The sequence below is a fragment of the Scyliorhinus torazame genome, chromosome 24, assembly GCF_047496885.1.
Source record: "Scyliorhinus torazame isolate Kashiwa2021f chromosome 24, sScyTor2.1, whole genome shotgun sequence".
In the NCBI taxonomy this organism is placed as follows: Eukaryota; Metazoa; Chordata; class Chondrichthyes; order Carcharhiniformes; family Scyliorhinidae; genus Scyliorhinus; species Scyliorhinus torazame.
The window spans coordinates 16,911,048-16,928,622 of record NC_092730.1 but is presented as its reverse complement, the minus strand read 5'-3'; the positions used below and the strand labels follow the sequence as shown (position 1 = coordinate 16,928,622).

Here is a 17,575-nt window from a genome sequence, read left to right as displayed (position 1 = left end):
CTACCAGAAGGATGTGGAGGCTTTAGAGAGGGTGCAGAAGAGATTTACCAGAATGTTGCCTGGTATGGAGGGCATTAGCTATGAGGAGCGGTTGAATAAACTCGGTTTGTTCTCACTGGAACGACGGAGGTTGAGGGGCGACCTGATAAGAGGTCTACACATTATGAGGGGCATAGACAGAGTGGATAGTCAGAGGCTTTTCCCCAGGGTAGGGGGGTCAATTACTGGGGGGGGGCATAGGTTTAAGGTGCGAGGGGCAAAGTTTAGAGGAGATGTACGAGGCAAGTCTTTTTACACAGAGGGTAGTGGGTGCCTGGAACTCGCTGCCGGAGGTGGTGGAAGCAGGGACAATAGTGACATTTAAGGGGCATCTTGACAAAATACATGAATAGGATGGGAATAGAGGGATACGGATCCAGGAAGTGTAGAAGATTGTAGTTTAGTTGGGCAGCATTGTCGGCACGGGCTTGGAGGGCCGAAGGGCCTGTTCCTGTGCTGTACTTTTCTTTGTTCTTTGTTAGAGTGTTATTATTATGCCAACAGGGTGGATGTGTATCGGCTGATTTTCCCCTGGCTGATGAGACCGAGATGAGAACGTTCGTCGCTCAGGGAAGGAGTCGGCCATTTTGGGGCTGAGATGAGGAGAACTTTCTTCACTCCGGGAAGGAGTCGGCCATTTTGGGGCTGAGATGAGGAGAAATTTCTTCACTCAGGGAAGGAGTCGGCCATTTTGGGGACTGAGATGAGGAGAAATTTCTTCACTCGGGGACGAAGTCGTATATTTTGGGACCGAAATGAGGAGAAATTTCTTCACTCGGGGAAGGATTCAGCCATTTTAGGGACCGAGATGAGGAGAAATTTCTTCACTCGGGGAAGGAGTCGGCCATTTTGGGGACCGAAATGAGGAGAAATTTCTTCACTCGGGGAAGGATTCGGCCATTTTGGGACCGATATGAGGAGAAATCTCTTCACTCGGTGCAGTCGGCCATTTTGGGGACTGAAATGAGGAGAAATTTCTTCACCCGGGGAAGGAGTCGGCCATTTTGGGGACCGAAATGAGGAGAAATTTCTTCACTTGGGGAAGGAGTCGGCCATTTTGGGGTCCGAAATGAGGAGACATTTCTTCACTCGGGGAAGGATTCGGCCATTTTGGGACCGATATGAGGAGAAATTTCTTCACTTGGGGAAGGAGTCGGCCATTTTGGGACCGATATGAGGAGAAATTTCTTCACTTGGGGAAGGAGTCGGCCATTTTGGGACCGATATGAGGAGAAATTTCTTCACTCGGGGAAGGAGTCGGCCATTTTGAGACCGGGATGAGGAAGAATTTTGTCACTCAGAGGTGGCGAATCTCTGGAATTCTCCACGTGAAGAGTGGGATCAATAGATTTCTGGATGCCAATGACACCGAAGGATATGGCAAAAGTGCAGGCGGGGAAGAGTCCTTGAGATGGATGAGTGGCTAGGATCGAGTTGAATGGCAGGCTGAATTCCAAAATCCCCTCTTCCACGTTGCTACGTTCCAAAGTCTCGTCAATCCTCAGTGGCTTCCGCATGCAACGCCCCTCCCCCATGTTGGTTTCCTTCTCCCCCACCCCCCCTCGCAGAGACACCGTGAAGCTCCTGACGCGCCACGAGGGTCACGCACACGACCAGGGAGGCGCGGAGAGAGGTCAGAGGTCACCGGCGCCGCTCAGACAAGGCACCGACAAAGGTTTCAACGTCTTTATTCGTTTTGTTGATTGTATTTTTGTCGGGATTTTCCCTTTAAAAAAGTTTGGCTGCCCTCCAGAAACGATATCAAAATAAACACGCAGAAGCGCGCGCGCGCGTGCGAGTCGTAAAACGGAATCCGAGAACGCAACGCAGCCAGCATGCGACGTCGCCGAGCTCCACGAGGCTCCGGGCGGGATAGGCGTCCGTTGAGGTTGCCGGGTGGGGAGGGGAGGGTAAGGGGGGGGGTGCGTCGGTCCTCATGACAAGGCCTGGTACGTCGGCATCAGGCCGATGCCTGCTCGAGAGTGGGGAGGGTGCGGGAGAGGGGTGGGGAGCTTGCGTCCATCGTCCAGAAAGGCACTTGGGCGCGGATGCCCGGGCGGAGGAGGAATCAGCGGGAGCTGGGAGACCTTCGGTGCGTCGTTCAAGTAAACATGGTCAACGTGAGCCACTGTGGGGGGGGGGGGGGGGGAAGGGGGGGAAAAACCAACAGAGAGTCAAGGTTAGAGGGTTTGTACACCGGGCAGCGTCCCGCGGTACAGCAGGTCAGCTCTGGCTTCTCATCGCCACAGCGTCTTTCACAACATCCTTATCGCCAACGCAGTATTCCGGAGGTGGAGCCGCATACAATTATCATTAAAAACCCATCTGCTTCACGAATGTCCCCTTTCGGGGAGAGGGGGAAATCTGCCGTCCTGACCCCGGTCTGGCCTACACGTGACTCCAGACCCCTCACACATGCACACAGCAATGTGGTCGACTCTTAATTTCGCCCCCCCCCCCCCCCCTCTGAAATTAGGCCGAGCGTTCAAGGTGGCGCCTCACCACAGACCGGGTGCTCACACGGGGATTGGCAGTGACCGCTGGCCCGTGCCAGTGACTCCCCCACGGAATGAATGGGAAAGAAAAGGCCTTTCAGGATCGGGAAGCGGTTTGTAAACAACGGTCAGGCCCTTATGGTGGCCCAGATGTTGCCGCAGCTCCCGCCAGAGGATCTGCTGCCATGGTATGTCATATAATGTCATGGTACATCACGGCATGTCGTATAATGTCATGGAGGAGTGGCATGGTAGCGTGGCGGTTAGCACTGCTGCCTCACGGCGCCGAGGTCCCAGGTTCGATCCCGGCTCTGGGTCACTGTCCGTGTGGAGTTTGCACATTCCCCCCGTGTCTGCGTGGGTTTCGCCCCCCCCACAACCCAAAAGATGCGCAGGGCTAGGTGGATTGGCCGCGCTAAATTGCCCCTTAGTTGGAAAAAATGAATTGGGTGCTCTAAATTTATTTTTAAAATATATATAATGTCATGGTCCATCACGGTGTACAGGCTCAGCAGGCTTTACTAGCCTCATACACCCCCCTGTACGTAACCCGCTCTGTGACGTCCGTCATCCATCAACACCGGCGTCTAGTTTTGCCACCAATTGCATTCCTCGAGTGTTCCTGCTCTCCCACGTTACGAACATGGAATGATTATTAACATTTAAACATTGAATTTTGATATCAACATTCGATCATCAATACCCCTTCGGCTGTTGCTGCCCCCCACAACCCGGTTCGATTGGGGCCTGGTGTACAGATGTCAGCTTGCCGGTTACCCGCCATGGATTCGGTGTAAAGCTAGGCCGCAAGTTAAATATGCCGCCAGGCGGCGACAGCCGACGGCAGGTTCTGGAAATCTGGGCCATCAATTCAGAGACGGCCGGATTTCACTGGCGAACAACCGCTTTCTTTGGAAAAGGGGGTGGGGAGGGGGCTGACGGGCCGTATCAGGGGGGTTACACACAGTACCCCTCGGGAGCGATGGAGAATGTCGATACTCACCTGATGGACATTAAAGCTGACCATTCCATCCCGGTCAGTGTCCAACATCACAAAGGCTCCTGCAGTCAGAGAGCAGCTCAGTAAATACATCAGTCCCTGTGCCAACAAACTGCAAAACTCACACACAAACTGACACACTCACACACACTCACACACACGCACACTCACTCTCACACTGTCACACTCACACTCACTCTCACTCACACTCTCACACACATTCACTCTCACACACACACTGTCACACTCTCTCTCACACACACACACACACACACTCACACACACGAACACTCACTCTCACACAGACACTGTCACACACACTCACACACATTCACACTCACACACATTCACTCTCACACACACACTCACTCACACTCACTCACACACAAACTCACACTCACACACACTCTCACACATACACGCACACTCACTCTCACACACACTGTCACACTCTCTCACACACACACGCACATACCCCCACACACACACACACACACTCACACTCACACACACACTCTTTCACACACCCACACACACTCTCTCACACACACTCTCTCACTCTCACACACTTTCTCACACACACACACTTTCTCACACACACTCACATATACACAACACTTTCTCACACACGCACACTCTCTCTCACACACACTCACTCGCGCACACACACACACACACTCTCACATGCACAACACTCTCACATTCACTCACGTACACACTCTCACGCACACTCTCTCTCACACACTCACACTCTCTCTCACATACACACACTCGAATAGCGTAACAGTAAATCAGCTCAGGCTGTGAGGATGGGGGTGGGGAATGAGGGTGGGGGTGGGGGACATGGGGTATGGGGGTGGGAGGTATGGAGGTGGGGGTGGGAGGATGGGGGGGGGTGGGGGGTATGGAGGTGGGGAGTGGGGGTGGGGGTTATGGTGGTGGGGGCGGGGTTATGGTGGTGGGGGTGGGGGGTATGGGGTGGGGGTATGGAGGTGGGGGTGGGGGGTATGGAGGTGGGGCGTTATGGAGCTGGGGGTGGGGGGAATGGAGCTGGGGGTGGGGGGAATGGAGCTGGGGGTGGGGGGTATGGGGTGGGGCGTTATGGAGCTGGGGGTGGGGGGAATGGAGCTGGGGGTGGGGGGAATGGAGCTGGGGGTGGGGGGTATGGGGTGGGGGTATGGGGGTGTGGGTTATGGGGGTGGGGGTTATGGAGGTGGAGGTGGGGGGTATGGGGGTGGTGGGTATGGGGGTGGGGGGGTATGGGGGTGGGGGTTATGGAGGTGGGGGTTATGGAGGTGGGGGTTATGGGGGTGGGGGTTATGGGGGTGGGGGTTATGGGGATGGGGGTTATGGGGATGGGGGTTATGGGGGTGGGGGGTATGGGGGTGGGGGGTATGGGGGTGGGGGGTATGGGGATGGGGGTTATGGGGGTGGGGTTATGGGGGTGGGGTTATGGGGGTGGGGTTATGGGGATGGGGGGTTATGGGGATGGGGGGTTATGGGGGTGGGGGGTTATGGGGGTGGGGGGTTATGGGGGTGGGGGGTTATGGGGGTGGGGGGTTATGGGGGTGGGGGGTTATGGGGGTGGGGGGGTATGGGGGTGGGGGGGTGGGGGGGTATGGGGGTGGGGGGTATGGGGGTGGGGGGTATGGGGGTGGGGGATATGTGGGTGGGGGGTATGGGGGTGGGGGGTATGGGGGTGGGGGGTTTGGGGGTGGGAGGTATGGGGGTGGGGGTGTGTGTATGGATGTGGGGGTGTGTGTATGGATGTGGGGGTGGGGGTTATGTAGGTGGGGGTATGGGGGTGGGGGTTATGGAGGTGGGGGTATGGGGGTGGGGGTTATGGAGGTGGGGGTTATGGGGGTGGGGGTATGGGGGTATGGGGGTATGGGGGTGGGGGTATGGGGTGGTATGGGGGTGGGGGGGTATGGGGGTGGGGGGGGGTATGGGGGTGGGGTTATGGGGGTGGGGGTTATGGGGGTGGGGGTTATGGAGGTGGGGGTTATGGGGGTGGGGGTTATGGGGGTGGGGGGTTATGGGGGTGGGGGGTTATGGGGGTGGGGGGGTATGGGGGCGGGGGGGTATGGGGGCGGGGGGGTATGGGGTCGGGGGGTATGGGGGCGGGGGGTATGGGGGCGGGGGGGTATGGGGGCGGGGGGGTATGGAAGTGGGGGGGTATGGAGGTGGGGGGTATGGGGGTGGGGGGGTATGGGGGTGGGGGGTATGGGGGTGGGGGGTTATGGGGGTGGGGGTGTATGGGGGTGGGGGGTATGGGGGTGGGGGGTATGGGGGTGGGGGGTATGGGGGTGGGGGGTATGGGGGTGGGGGGTATGGGGGTGGGGGGTATGGGGGTGGGGGTATGGGGGTGGGGGGGTGGATATGGATGTGGGGGTGGGGGTTATGTAGGTGGGGGTATGGGGGTGGGGGTTATGGAGGTGGGGGTATGGGGGTGGGGGTTATGGAGGTGGGGGTTATGGGGGTGGGGGTATGGGGGTGGGGGTATGGGGTGGTATGGGGGTGGGGGGGGTATGGGGGGTGGGGGGGTATGGGGGTGGGGTTATGGGGGTGGGGGTTATGGGGGTGGGGGTTATGGAGGTGGGGGTTATGGGGGTGGGGTTATGGGGGTGGGGTTATGGGGGTGGGGGTTATGGGGGCGGGGAGGTATGGGGGTTGGGGGTATTGGGGCGGGGGGGTATGGGGACGGGGGGGTATGGGGGCGGGGGGGTATGGGGGCGGGGGGGTATGGGGGTGGGGGGGTTTGGAGGTGGGGGTGTGGAGGTGGGGGTGGGGGTTATGGGGTGGGGGGGTATGGGGGTGGGGGGGTAGGGGGGTGGGGGGGTATGGGGGTGGGGGGATATGGGGGTGGGGGGTATGGGGTGGGGAGTATGGGGTGGGGGGTATGGGGTGGGGGGTATGGGGTGGGGGGATATGGGGGTGGGGGGTATGGGGTGGGGGGTATGGGGGTGGGGGGTATGTGGTGGGGGGTATGGGGGTGGGGGGTATGGGGGTGGGGGATATGGGGGTGGGGGGTATGGGGGTGGAGGGTATTGGGGTGGGGCGTATGGGGGTGGGAGGTATGGGGTGGGGTGTATGGGGTGGGGTGTATGGGGTGGGGTGTAAGTGGTGGGGGGATATGGGGGTGGGGGGATATGGGGGTGGGGGTGTATGGGGTGGGGTGTATGGGGTGGGGGGATATGGGGGTGGGGGGATATGGGGGTGGGGGGTATGGGGTGGGGTGTATGGGGGTGGGTGGTATGGGGGTGGAGGGTATGGGGGTGGGGGGTATGGGGTGGGGGGTATGGGGTGGGGGGTATGGGGTGGGGTGTATGGGGGTGGGTGGTATGGGGGTGGGGGGTATGTGGGTGGGGGGTATGGGGGTGGGGGGTATGGGGTGGGGGGTATGGGGTGGGGGTATGGGGTGGGGTGTATGGGGGTGGGAGGTATGGGGGTGGGAGGTATGGGGGTGGGAGGTATGGGGGTGGGAGGTATGGGGGTGGGGGGTATGGAGGTGGAGGTGGGGGTGGGGGGTATGGGGGTGGGGGGTATGGGGGTGGGGGGTATGGGGTGGGGGGTATGGGGTGGGGGGTATGGGGTGGGGGGTATGGGGTGGGGTGTATGGGGGTGGGTGGTATGGGGGTGGGGGGTATGGGGGTGGGTGGTATGGGGGTGGGGGGTATGGGGTGGGGGGTATGGGGTGGGGGTATGGGGTGGGGGGTATGGGGTGGGGTGTATGGGGGTGGGAGGTATGGGGTGGGGTGTATGGGGGTGGGAGGTATGGGGGTGGGAGGTATGGGGGTGGGAGGTATGGGGGTGGGGGGTATGGAGGTGGAGGTGGGGGTATGGGGGTGGGGGGTATGGGTTGGGGGGTATGGGGGTGGGGGGGGTATGGGGGTGGGGGTTATGGGGGTGGGGGTGGGGGTTGGGGGGGGGGGGGGACTGGACTCACTGTACATGCTCTCCAGGCGGATTAGACAGCAGATAAAATTGTCGAAGTTGACGGAAAGGTCCTCCTCCGCGTACCGCGTGATCAGCAGGTTGTGCATGCGGTTGTTCAGTTTGAACCCTGGAAGAGAGAGAGTGAGAGAGTCAGCTGGGGGAGGGGGGAGGCCCATGGGGGAGAAGTCCTGTTTCTGGGATCTTACTTTTCCCCACGCCAAATGGCCCGGCTGAGGAGGAAAGGCCTCGGCCTACCCGCCCCTCGGCCCCAGTTGAGGCCCTGAAGCGGCAGTGCCACCTGGGCATTTGGCAGTGCCAGGGTGCCAGGCAGGCAGTGGCAGGGTGCTGCCCTGCCTATAGGGCATGCACCTGGGGTCCTCCGACCCCCTGGGAAGACCCCCCCCCCCCCCCGCCCCCGCGTTCCGTCTGCTCCCTGTTTGTGGAGAACCGGAAGCTCCGTGTCGTTTACCTCACGAGCAGTCGGACTGTGGCTGCGATAACGACGGTCCGTTCATTTGTACCCGTCGCCGCGGCGATTCCCGCGGGATTGGGAAATTCAGCCCCCCGCCCCCCCCCGCGCCTGCGGAGCGAGCAGTACCTGCAGACTCCAAGGCCAGCCTCATCTCGTACGCATTCATCGTTCCGGATTTATCCAAATCGAACTGTCGGAAAACTCCCTGCGGAGAAACATTCACAGCACCATTAATCCCTGGAACTCCGGGCAAGTCGTACCTCCCCCGCCCTCACCCCCACCCCCACCCACCCAATCATCTTTGGACACGAAGGGGCAATTCACGTATTTATTTATTTTTATAAATTTAGTGAACCCAATTATTTTTTTCCCCCCAAGGGGCAATTTAGCGCGGCCAATCCACCTAACCGGCACATCTTTGTAGATGGGTGGGGGCGATTGGAGGAGCGTTGGGGGGGGGGGGGGAGGGAAGTGGAGATGTGGGGGGGGAGGGAAGTGGAGATTGGGGGGGGGGGGAGGGAAGGGGAGATTGGGGAGGGGGGGGAAGTGGAGATTGGGGGGGGGGGAGGGAAGTGGAGATTGGGGGGGTGGGGGGGGGAAGTGGAGATTGGGGAGGGGGGGCGAGGAGGGAAGTGGAGATTGGGGAGGCGGGGGGGCGAGGAGGGAAGTGGAGACTGGGGGGGGAGTGGAGATTGGGGGGGTGGAGATTGGGGGGGGAAGTGGAGATTGGGGAGGGGGGGCGAGGAGGGAAGTGGAGATTGGGGAGGCGGGGGGGGCGAGGAGGGAAGTGGAGATAAGGGAAGGGGGGGCGAGGAGGGAAGTGGAGATTGGGGAGGCGTGGGGAAGGGAAGTGGAGATTGGGGAGGGGAGGGAAGTGGAGATTGGGGAGGGGGGGGAGGAGGGAAGTGGAGATTGGGGAGGGGGGCGAGGAGGGAAGTGGAGATTGGGGTGGGGAGGGGGAGGGAAGTAGAGATTGTGGGTGGGGGCGAGGAGGGAAGTGGAGATTGGGGAGGGAAGTGGAGATTGGGGAGGGGGGCGAGGAGGGAAGTGGAGATTGGGGAGGCGGGGGGAAGGGAAGTGGAGATTGGGGAGGGGAGGGAAGTGGAGATTGGGGAGGGGGGGTGGAGGAGGGAAGTGGAGATTGGGGAGGGAGTGGAGATTTGGGGGGTGGAGATTGGGGGGGGGAGAGAAGTGGAGATTGAGGGGGGTGGAGATTGGGGGGGGAAGTGGAGATTGGGGAGGCGGGGGAGGAGGGAAGTGGAGATTGGGGAGGCGGGGGAGGAGGGAAGTGGAGATTGGGGGGTGGGGGAGGAGGGAAGTGGAGATTGGGGAGGGGGGCGAGGAGGGAAGTGGAGATTGGGGAGGCGGGGGCGAGGAGGGAAGTGGAGATTGGGGAGGGGGGCGAGGAGGGAAGTGGAGATTGGGGAGGGGGGCGAGGAGGGAAGTGGAGATTGGGGAGGGGGGCGAGGAGGGAAGTGGAGATTGGGGAGGGGGGCGAGGAGGGAAGTGGAGATTGGGGAGGGAGTGGAGATTTGGGGGGTGGAGATTGGGGGGGGGAGAGAAGTGGAGATTGAGGGGGGTGGAGATTGGGGGGGGGAAGTGGAGATTGGGGAGGCGGGGGGGGAGGAGGGAAGTGGAGATTGGGGAGGCGGGGGGGAGGAGGGAAGTGGAGATTGGGGAGGGGGGGGTGAGGGAAGTGGAGATTGGGGAAGGGGGGGGAGAGGGAAGCGGAGATTGGGGAGGGGGGCGAGGAGGGAAGTGGAGATTGGGGCGGGGGAGCGAGGAGGGAAGTGGAGATTGGGGAGGGGGGGGAGAGGGAAGCGGAGATTGGGGAGGGGGGGGCGAGGAGGGAAGTGGAGATTGGGGAGGCGGGGGGGAGGGAAGCGGAGATTGGGGAGGGGGGGCGAGGAGGGAAGTGGAGATTGGGGAGGGGGGGGAGAGAGGGAAGTGGAGATTGGGGAGGGGGGGCGAGGAGGGAAGTGGAGATTGGGGAGGGGGGGGAGGAGGGAAGTGGAGATTGGGGAGGGGGGGGGAGAGAGGGAAGTGGAGATTGGGGAGGCGGGGGGGAGGGAAGTGGAGATTGGGGAGGCGGGGGGGAGGAGGGAAGTGGAGATTGGGGAGGGGGGGGAGAGGGAAGCGGAGATTGGGGAGGGGGGGCGGGGAGGGAAGTGGAGATTGGGGAGGGGGGGCGAGGAGGGAAGTGGAGATTGGGGAGGGGGGGGCGGGGAGGGAAGTGGAGATTGGGCAGGCGGGGGGGGAGAGGGAAGCGGAGATTGGGGAGGGGGGAGGAGGGAAGTGGAGATTGGGGAGGGGGGGCGGGGAGGGAAGTGGAGATTGGGCAGGCAGGGGGGGGAGAGGGAAGTGGAGATTGGGGCGGGGTGGGGAGGAGGGAAGTGGAGATTGGGGAGGGGGGGCGAGGAGGGAAGTGGTGATTGGGGAGGGGGGGAGAGGAGGGAAGTGGAGATTGGGGAGGGGGGGCGAGGAGGGAAGTGGAGATTGGGGAGGGGGGGCGAGGAGGGAAGTGGAGATTGGGGAGGGGGGGAGGAGGGAAGTGGAGATTGGGGAGGGGGGGCGAGGAGGGAAGTGGAGATTGGGGAGGGGGGGCGAGGAGGGAAGTGGAGATTGGGGAGGGGGGGCGAGGAGGGAAGTGGAGATTGGGGAGGGGGGGGGAGGAGGGAAGTGGAGATTGGGGAGGGGGGGCGAGGAGGGAAGTGGAGATTGGGGGGTTGGGGAGGAGGGAAGTGGAGATTGGGGAGGGGGGCGAGGAGGGAAGTGGAGATTGGGGGGTGGGGGAGGAGGGAAGTGGAGATTGGGGAGGGGGGGCGAGGAGGGAAGTGGAGATTGGGGAGGGGGGGGGAGGAGGGAAGTGGAGATTGGGGCGGGGGGGGGAGGAGGGAAGTGGAGATTGGGGGGTGGGGGAGGAGGGAAGTGGAGATTGGGGAGGGGGGTGAGGAGGGAAGTGGAGATTGGGGGGTGGGGGAGGAGGGAAGTGGAGATTGGGGGGTGGGGGAGGAGGGAAGTGGAGATTGGGGAGGGGGGAGAGGAGGGAAGTGGAGATTGGGGAGGGGGGGCGAGGAGGGAAGTGGAGATTGGGGAGGGGGGCGAGGAGGGAAGTGGAGATTGGGGAGGGGGGCGAGGAGGGAAGTGGAGATTGGGGAGGGGGGGAGAGGAGGGAAGTGGAGATTGGGGAGGCGGGGGGGGGGAGGAGGGAAGTGGAGATTGGGGAGGCGGGGGGGGAGGAGGGAAGTGGAGATTGGGGAGGCGGGGGGGGGGAGGAGGGAAGTGGAGATTGGGGAGGGGGGGGGAGGAGGGAAGTGGAGATTGGGGAGGTGGGGGCGAGGAGGGAAGTGGAGATTGGGGAGGGGGGGAGGAGGGAAGTGGAGATTGGGGAGGGGGGGAGAGGAGGGAAGTGGAGATTGGGGAGGGGGGGAGAGGAGGGAAGTGGAGATTGGGGAGGGGGGGAGGAGGGAAGTGGAGATTGGGGAGGTGGGGGGGGGAGGGAAGTGGAGATTGGGGAGGGGGAGGAGGGAAGTGGAGATTGGGGAGGGGGGGCGAGGAGGGAAGTGGAGATTGGGGTGGGGGGGAGGAGGGAAGTGGAGATTGGGGAGGGGGGGCGAGGAGGGAAGTGGAGATTGGGGAGGGGGGGGGGAGGGAAGTGGAGATTGGGAGGCGGGGGGGAGGAGGGAAGTGGAGATTGGGGAGGGGGGGGGGGAGGGAAGTGGAGATTGGGGTGGGGAGGGGGAGGAGGGAAGTGGAGATTGGGGAGGGGGGCGAGGAGGGAAGTGGAGATTGGGGAGGCGGGGGGGGAGGGAAGTGGAGATTGGGGAGGGGGGGCGAGGAGGGAAGTGGAGATTGGGGAGGGGGGGGGGGAGGGAAGTGGAGATTGGGGAGGCGGGGGGGGAGGAGGGAAGTGGAGATTGGGGAGGGGGGGCGAGGAGGGTAGTGGAGATTGGGGGGGTGAGGAGCAGGGTAGTGGAGATTGGGGGGGGGGAGGAGGGAAGTGGAGATTGGGGTGGGGAGGGGGAGGAGGGAAGTGGAGATTGGGGAGGCGGGGGGGAGGGAAGTGGAGATTGGGGAGGGGGTGAGGAGGAGGGTAGTGGAGATTGGGGAGGGGGGGGAGGTAAGTGGAGATTGGGGAGGGGAGGCGGGGGTGAGGAGGGAAGTGGAGATTGGGGGGGCGGGGGGTGAGGAGGAGGGTAGTGGAGATTGGGGAGGCGGGGGTGAGGAGGAGGGTAGTGGAGATTGGGGAGGGGGGGCGAGGAGGGAAGTGGAGATTGGGGAGGGGGGGCGAGGAGGGAAGTGGAGATTGGGGAGGGGGGCGAGGAGGGAAGTGGAGATTGGGGAGGGGGGGGGAGGAGGGTAGTGGAGATTGGGGGGGGGTTGGATGGAGGGGGAAATGAGGCCGAGGGGAGGGGTTGGAAGGGGGATATTGCAATGTTGCTGATCCCCGTCTGGAGCAAGTGCAGGACACTCGGAAGACAGCAGCCTGTCCTCAGCCTGTCCCAAACGCCCCCCACCCCCATAGTCAGCCCCTCGAAGTGTAGTTGCCGTCGTGGCTGAGGGGACAGGACAGCCAATCTGCGCACAGCAAGATCCCAAAACAGCAAACGCAAGAAAGACCCCAGCTCATCTTGTTTTTAGTGAAACCTTCATCAAATAAAGGTCATGGAGAGACAGAGAGAGAGACAGAGAGAGCGAGAGAGAGACAGAGAGTGAGAGAGAGACAGAGAGCTAGAGAGAGAGAGACAGAGAGCTAGAGAGAGAGAGACAGAGAGAGAGAGACAGAGAGCGAGAGAGAGACAGAGAGCTAGAGAGAGAGAGACAGAGAGCTAGAGAGAGAGAGACAGAGAGAGAGAGACAGAGAGCGAGAGAGAGACAGAGGGACAGATAGAGAGAGAGCGAGAGAGGTAGAGAGAGAGCGAGGACAGGCAGAGAGAGAGAGAGACAGACAGAGAGAGAGAGACAGAGAGAGAGACAGAGAGAGAGAGAGACAGAGAGAGAGAGAGACAGAGAGAGAGAGAGAGAGAGAGACACAGAGAGACAGAGAGAGAGAGAGAGAGACAGAGAGAGAACAAAGAACAAAGAAATGTACAGCACAGGAACAGGCCCTTCGGCCCTCCAAGCCTGTGCCGACCATGCTGCCCGACTAAACTACAATCTTCTACACTTCCTGGGTCCATATCCCTCTATTCCCATCCTATTCATGTATTTGTCAAGATGCCCCTTAAATGTCCCTATCGTCCCTGCTTCCACCACCTCCTCCGGTAGCGAGTTCCAGGCACCCACTACCCTCTGCGTAAAAAACTTGCCTCGTACATCTACTCTAAACCTTGCCCCTCTCACCTTAAACCTATGCCCCCTAGAAATTGACCCCTCTACCCTGTGAAAAAGTCTCTGACTATCCACTCTGTCTATGCTCCTCATAATTTTGTAGAGCTCTATCAGGTCTCCCCTCAACCTCCTTCGTTCCAGTGAGAACAAACCGAGTTTATTCAACCGCTCCTCATAGCCAATGCCCTCCATACCAGGCAACATCCTGGTAAATCTCTTCTGCACCCTCTCTGAAGCCTCCACATCCTTCTGGTGGTGTGGCGACCAGAATTGAACACTAATGAAATGAAAATGAATGAAAATCGCTTATTGTCACAAGTAGGCTTCAAATGAAGTTACTGTGAAAAGCCCCTAGTCGCCACATTCCGGCGCCTGTTCGGGGAGGCTGGTACGGGAATCGAACCGTGCTGCTGCCCTGCCTTCGTCTGCTTTCAAAGCCAGCGATTTAGCCCAGTGTGCTAAACCAGCCCCTATACTCCAAGTGTGGCCTAACTAAGGTTCTATACAGCTGCAACATGACTTGCCAATTCTTATACTCAATGCCTCGGCCAATGAAGGCAAGCATGCCGTATGCCTTCTTGACTACCTTCTCCACCTGTGTTGCCCCTTTCAGTGACCTGTGGACCTGTCAATACTCTTGAGGGTTCTACCATTCACTGTATATTCGCTACCTGCATTAGACCTTCCAAAATGCATTACCTCACATTTGTCCGGATTAAACTCCATCTGCCACCTCTCCGCCCAAGTCTCCAAACAATCTAAATCCTGCTGTATCCTCAGACAGTCCTCATCGCTATCCGCAATTCCACCAACCTTTGTGTCGTCTGCAAACTTACTAATCAGACCAGTTACATTTTCCTCCAAATCATTTATATATATTACAAAGAGCAAAGGTCCCAGCACTGATCCCTGCGGAGCACCACTGGTCACAGCCCTCCAATCAGGAAAGCACCCTTCCGTCGCTACTCTCTGCCTTCTATGACCGAGCCAGTTCTGTATCAGGAGAGAGCGAGACAGAGAGAGACAGAGAGACAGAGAGAGAGAGAGAGACAGACAGAGTGAGAGCTTCCGCCAGCGAGAGTCAGCATTAACGGGAGAGCGGGTGGAGGGGAGTTCTGGGAAAGCCTGACCGCTTACCAGCCACTTGCGAACTTTATTCCACAGCACGTTGAACTCGGAAAGGCCGAGCCTGGCGTTGCCATCTCGCTGTTGACCATTAAGGAGAATCGCCAGGCGAGCCGGACGCCTAATATGGCCGTCTGAGTTGCGACCATGTTGCCCAATCCCAGGCTCCGCGACCCGTCCCCAGCTCTCCCCCCCCCCCCACCCCCACCCCCACCCCCCCCCCCCCCCCCCACGCCCCGCATCGGGCTAACATCATTATAAAACCTCAGGTTCTCCCAGGAACGTAAATCAAACGGACTTCAATCAATCAACAACAAAAAAAAAAAAGGCTGCAACGCCGGTTCGGCGGTCCCGACGCGGGCCGGCATTTGCGAGGCGGAATTTCCGAGACCCCAGCCGCGTCGGCCTGCGTCCGCCAGCAGGGGGAGCTCGTAATCCACGGGCCCCCCGCGGGGAAGATCGATTGAGGTGCCCTGGTGTGGGATATCACGATCACGAACGTTCCGCGCCCGCTTGCCCACCCCGCGACCCGGAACCCCGGGGCGGGCGCGGTGCCAGATGCCGTCAAGAGGATACGTCCATCAGATTGACCATACAGCGACAGGAGTCCAGGCTGAAGCCGCTCACCTTCAGGTCCTGATCTAGGGGGCGAGACACAAGGCGGGGGTTAGTTAGCGGGACAGGGGCACTGAGAGATACGACACCGCGCGGCAGTGTGGGTATGCTTACGTTTGCCCACCACCCGGTTGAGAATGGTTTGCAACTCCTTCACGGTGATCTGCATGTCCTGCGGGAGGCACAAAGCAAACAGGATTCCGTCGTTAGGGTCGGGAGAGATGGGCAGGCATCCTGAACACAGAGATATGACCGAGAGTCGCAAGAGGAGTTGGGTATTTATCGCAGATACCATACTTTGTATCAAACCTCCTCCAGCACCCTACAACCCTCCCGATCTCTGTAACCTCCTCCAGTCCCTACAACCCTCCCTATCTCTGTAACCTCCTCCAGCCTCTACAAACCTCACTGTATCTGTAACCTCCTCCAACCCCCTACAACCCTCCCTATCTCTGTAACCTCCTCCAACTCCCTATAATCCTCCCCCATCTCTGTAACCTCCTCCAACCCCCTACAACCCTCCCTATCTCTGTAACCTCCTCCAACCCCCGACAATCCTCCCTATCTCTGTAACCTCCTCCAGCCCCTACAACCCTCCCTATCTCTGTAACCTCCTCCAGCCCCTACAACCCTCCCTATCGCTGTAACCTCCTCAAGGCCTCTATAACCCTCCCTATCTCCGTAACCTCCTCCAGCCCCGACAACCCTCCCTATCTCTGTAACCTCCTCCAGCCCCTACAACCCTCCCTATCTCTGTCACCACCCTCCAGCCCCTACAACCCTCCCTATCTCTGTAACTTCCTCCAGCCCCTACAACCCTACCTATCTCTGTAACCTCCTCCAGCCCCTACAACCCTCCCTATCTCTGTAACCTCCTCCAGCCCCTACAACCCTCCCTATCTCTGTAACCTCCTCCAGCCCCGACAACCCTCCCTATCTCTGTAACCTCCTCCAGGCCCTAGAACCCTCCCTATCTCAGTAACCTCCTCCAGGCCCGACAACCCTCCCTATCTCTGTAACCTCCTCCAGGCCCTACAACCCTCCCTATCTCTGTAACCTCCTCCAACCCCGACAACCCTCCCTATCTCTGTAACCTCCTCCAGCCCCGACAACCCTCCCTATCTCTGTAACCTCCTCCAGCCCCTACAACCCTCCCTATCTCTGTAACCTCCTCCAGCCCCCTACAACCCTCCCGATCTCTGTAACCTCCTCCAGTCCCTACAACCCTCCCTATCTCTGTAACCTCCTCCAGCCCCTACAACCCTCCCTATCTCTGTAACCACCTCCAGCCCCCTACAACCCTCCCGATCTCTGTAACCTCCTCCAGTCCCTACAACTCTCCCTATCTCTGTAACCTCCTCCAGCCCCTACAACCCTCCCTATCTCTGTAACCTCCTCCAGCCCCGACAACCCTCCCTATCTCTGTAACCTCCTCCAGGACCTAGAACCCTCCCTATCTCAGTAACCTCCTCCAGGCCCGACAACCCTCCCTATCTCTGTAACCTCCTCCAGGCCCTACAACCCTCCCTATCTCTGTAACCTCCTCCAACCCCGACAACCCTCCCTATCTCTGTAACCTCCTCCAGCCCCGACAACCCTCCCTATCTCTGTAACCTCCTCCAGCCCCTACAACCCTCCCTATCTCTGTAACCTCCTCCAGCCCTACAACCCTCCCTGTATCTGTAACCTCCTCCAACCCTCCCTATCTCTGTAACCTCCTCCAACTCCCTACAATCATCCCCATCTCTGTAACCTCCTCCAACCCCCTACAACCCTCCCTATCTTCTGTAACCTCCTCCAACCCCCGACAATCCTCCCTATCTCTGTAACCTCCTCCAGCCCCCTACAACCCTCCCGATCTCTGTAACCTCCTCCAGTGCCTACAACCCTCCTTATCTCTGTAACCTCCTCCAGCCTCTACAACCCTCCCTGTATCTGTAACCTCCTCCAACCCCCTACAACCATCCCTATCTCTGTAACCTCCTCCAACTCCCTATAATCCTCCCCATCTCTGTAACCTTCTACAACCCCCTACAACCCTCCCTATCTCTGTAACCTCCTCCAACCCCCGACAATCCTCCCTATCTCTGTAACCTTCTCCAGCCCCTACAACCCTCCCTATCTCTGTAACCTTCCAACCTCCTACAACACTCCCTATCTCTGTAACGTCCTCCAACCCCCTGCAATCCTCCCTATCTCTGTAACCATCTCCAACCCCCTACAATCCTCCCCATCTCTGTAACCACCTCCAACCCCCTACAATCTTCCCTATCTCTGTAACCCCCTCCAACCCCCTACATCCCTCCCTATCTCTGCAACTTCCTCCAACCCCCGACAACCCTCCCTATCTCTGTAACCTCCTCCAGCCCCGACAACCCTCCCTATCTCTGTAACCTCCTCCAGCCCCTACAACCCTCCCTATCTCTGTAACCTCCTCCAGTCCCTACAACCCTCCCTATCTCTGCAACCTTCCAACCCCCCTACAAGCCTCCCGATGTATTTTTAAAAATAAATTTAGAGTACCCCAATTTTTTTTTTTTCCAATTAAGGGGCAATTTAGCG

At 59.9% G+C, this 17,575-nt stretch overlaps 1 protein-coding gene across 1 annotated transcript; it reads right to left on the bottom strand.

Moving 5' to 3' along the window:
- Window positions 1–1,711: 1,711 nt before the first annotated feature.
- LOC140399930 (calpain-1 catalytic subunit-like) lies at window positions 1,712–15,244 on the bottom strand. The gene is made up of 7 exons (XM_072489413.1): window positions 15,128–15,244; window positions 14,975–15,039; window positions 14,411–14,479; window positions 8,069–8,147; window positions 7,481–7,597; window positions 3,538–3,596; window positions 1,712–2,167 (listed from the first exon to the last, which is right to left on the bottom strand). Exons 1-7 carry the CDS (start codon window positions 15,180–15,182, stop codon window positions 2,141–2,143), a joined length of 471 nt encoding a protein of 156 aa, XP_072345514.1. The 5' UTR covers window positions 15,183–15,244; the 3' UTR covers window positions 1,712–2,140.
- Window positions 15,245–17,575: the final 2,331 nt, after the last annotated feature.

What these genes read in the sequence shown, in the direction of transcription:
- LOC140399930 (XM_072489413.1), bottom strand. Translation starts at nt 15,182, where the DNA reads ATGCAGATCACCGTGAAGGAGTTGCAAACCATTCTCAACCGGGTGGTG. An exon ending in GTATGGTCAATCTGATGGAC is followed by an intron (nt 14,480 to 14,974) that starts GTATCCTCTTGA and finishes AATGGTCAACAG; the next exon opens with CGAGATGGCAACGCCAGGCT. An exon ending in TCAGCTTTAATGTCCATCAG is followed by an intron (nt 2,168 to 3,537) that starts GTGAGTATCGAC and finishes CCCCCCCCACAG; the next exon opens with TGGCTCACGTTGACCATGTT.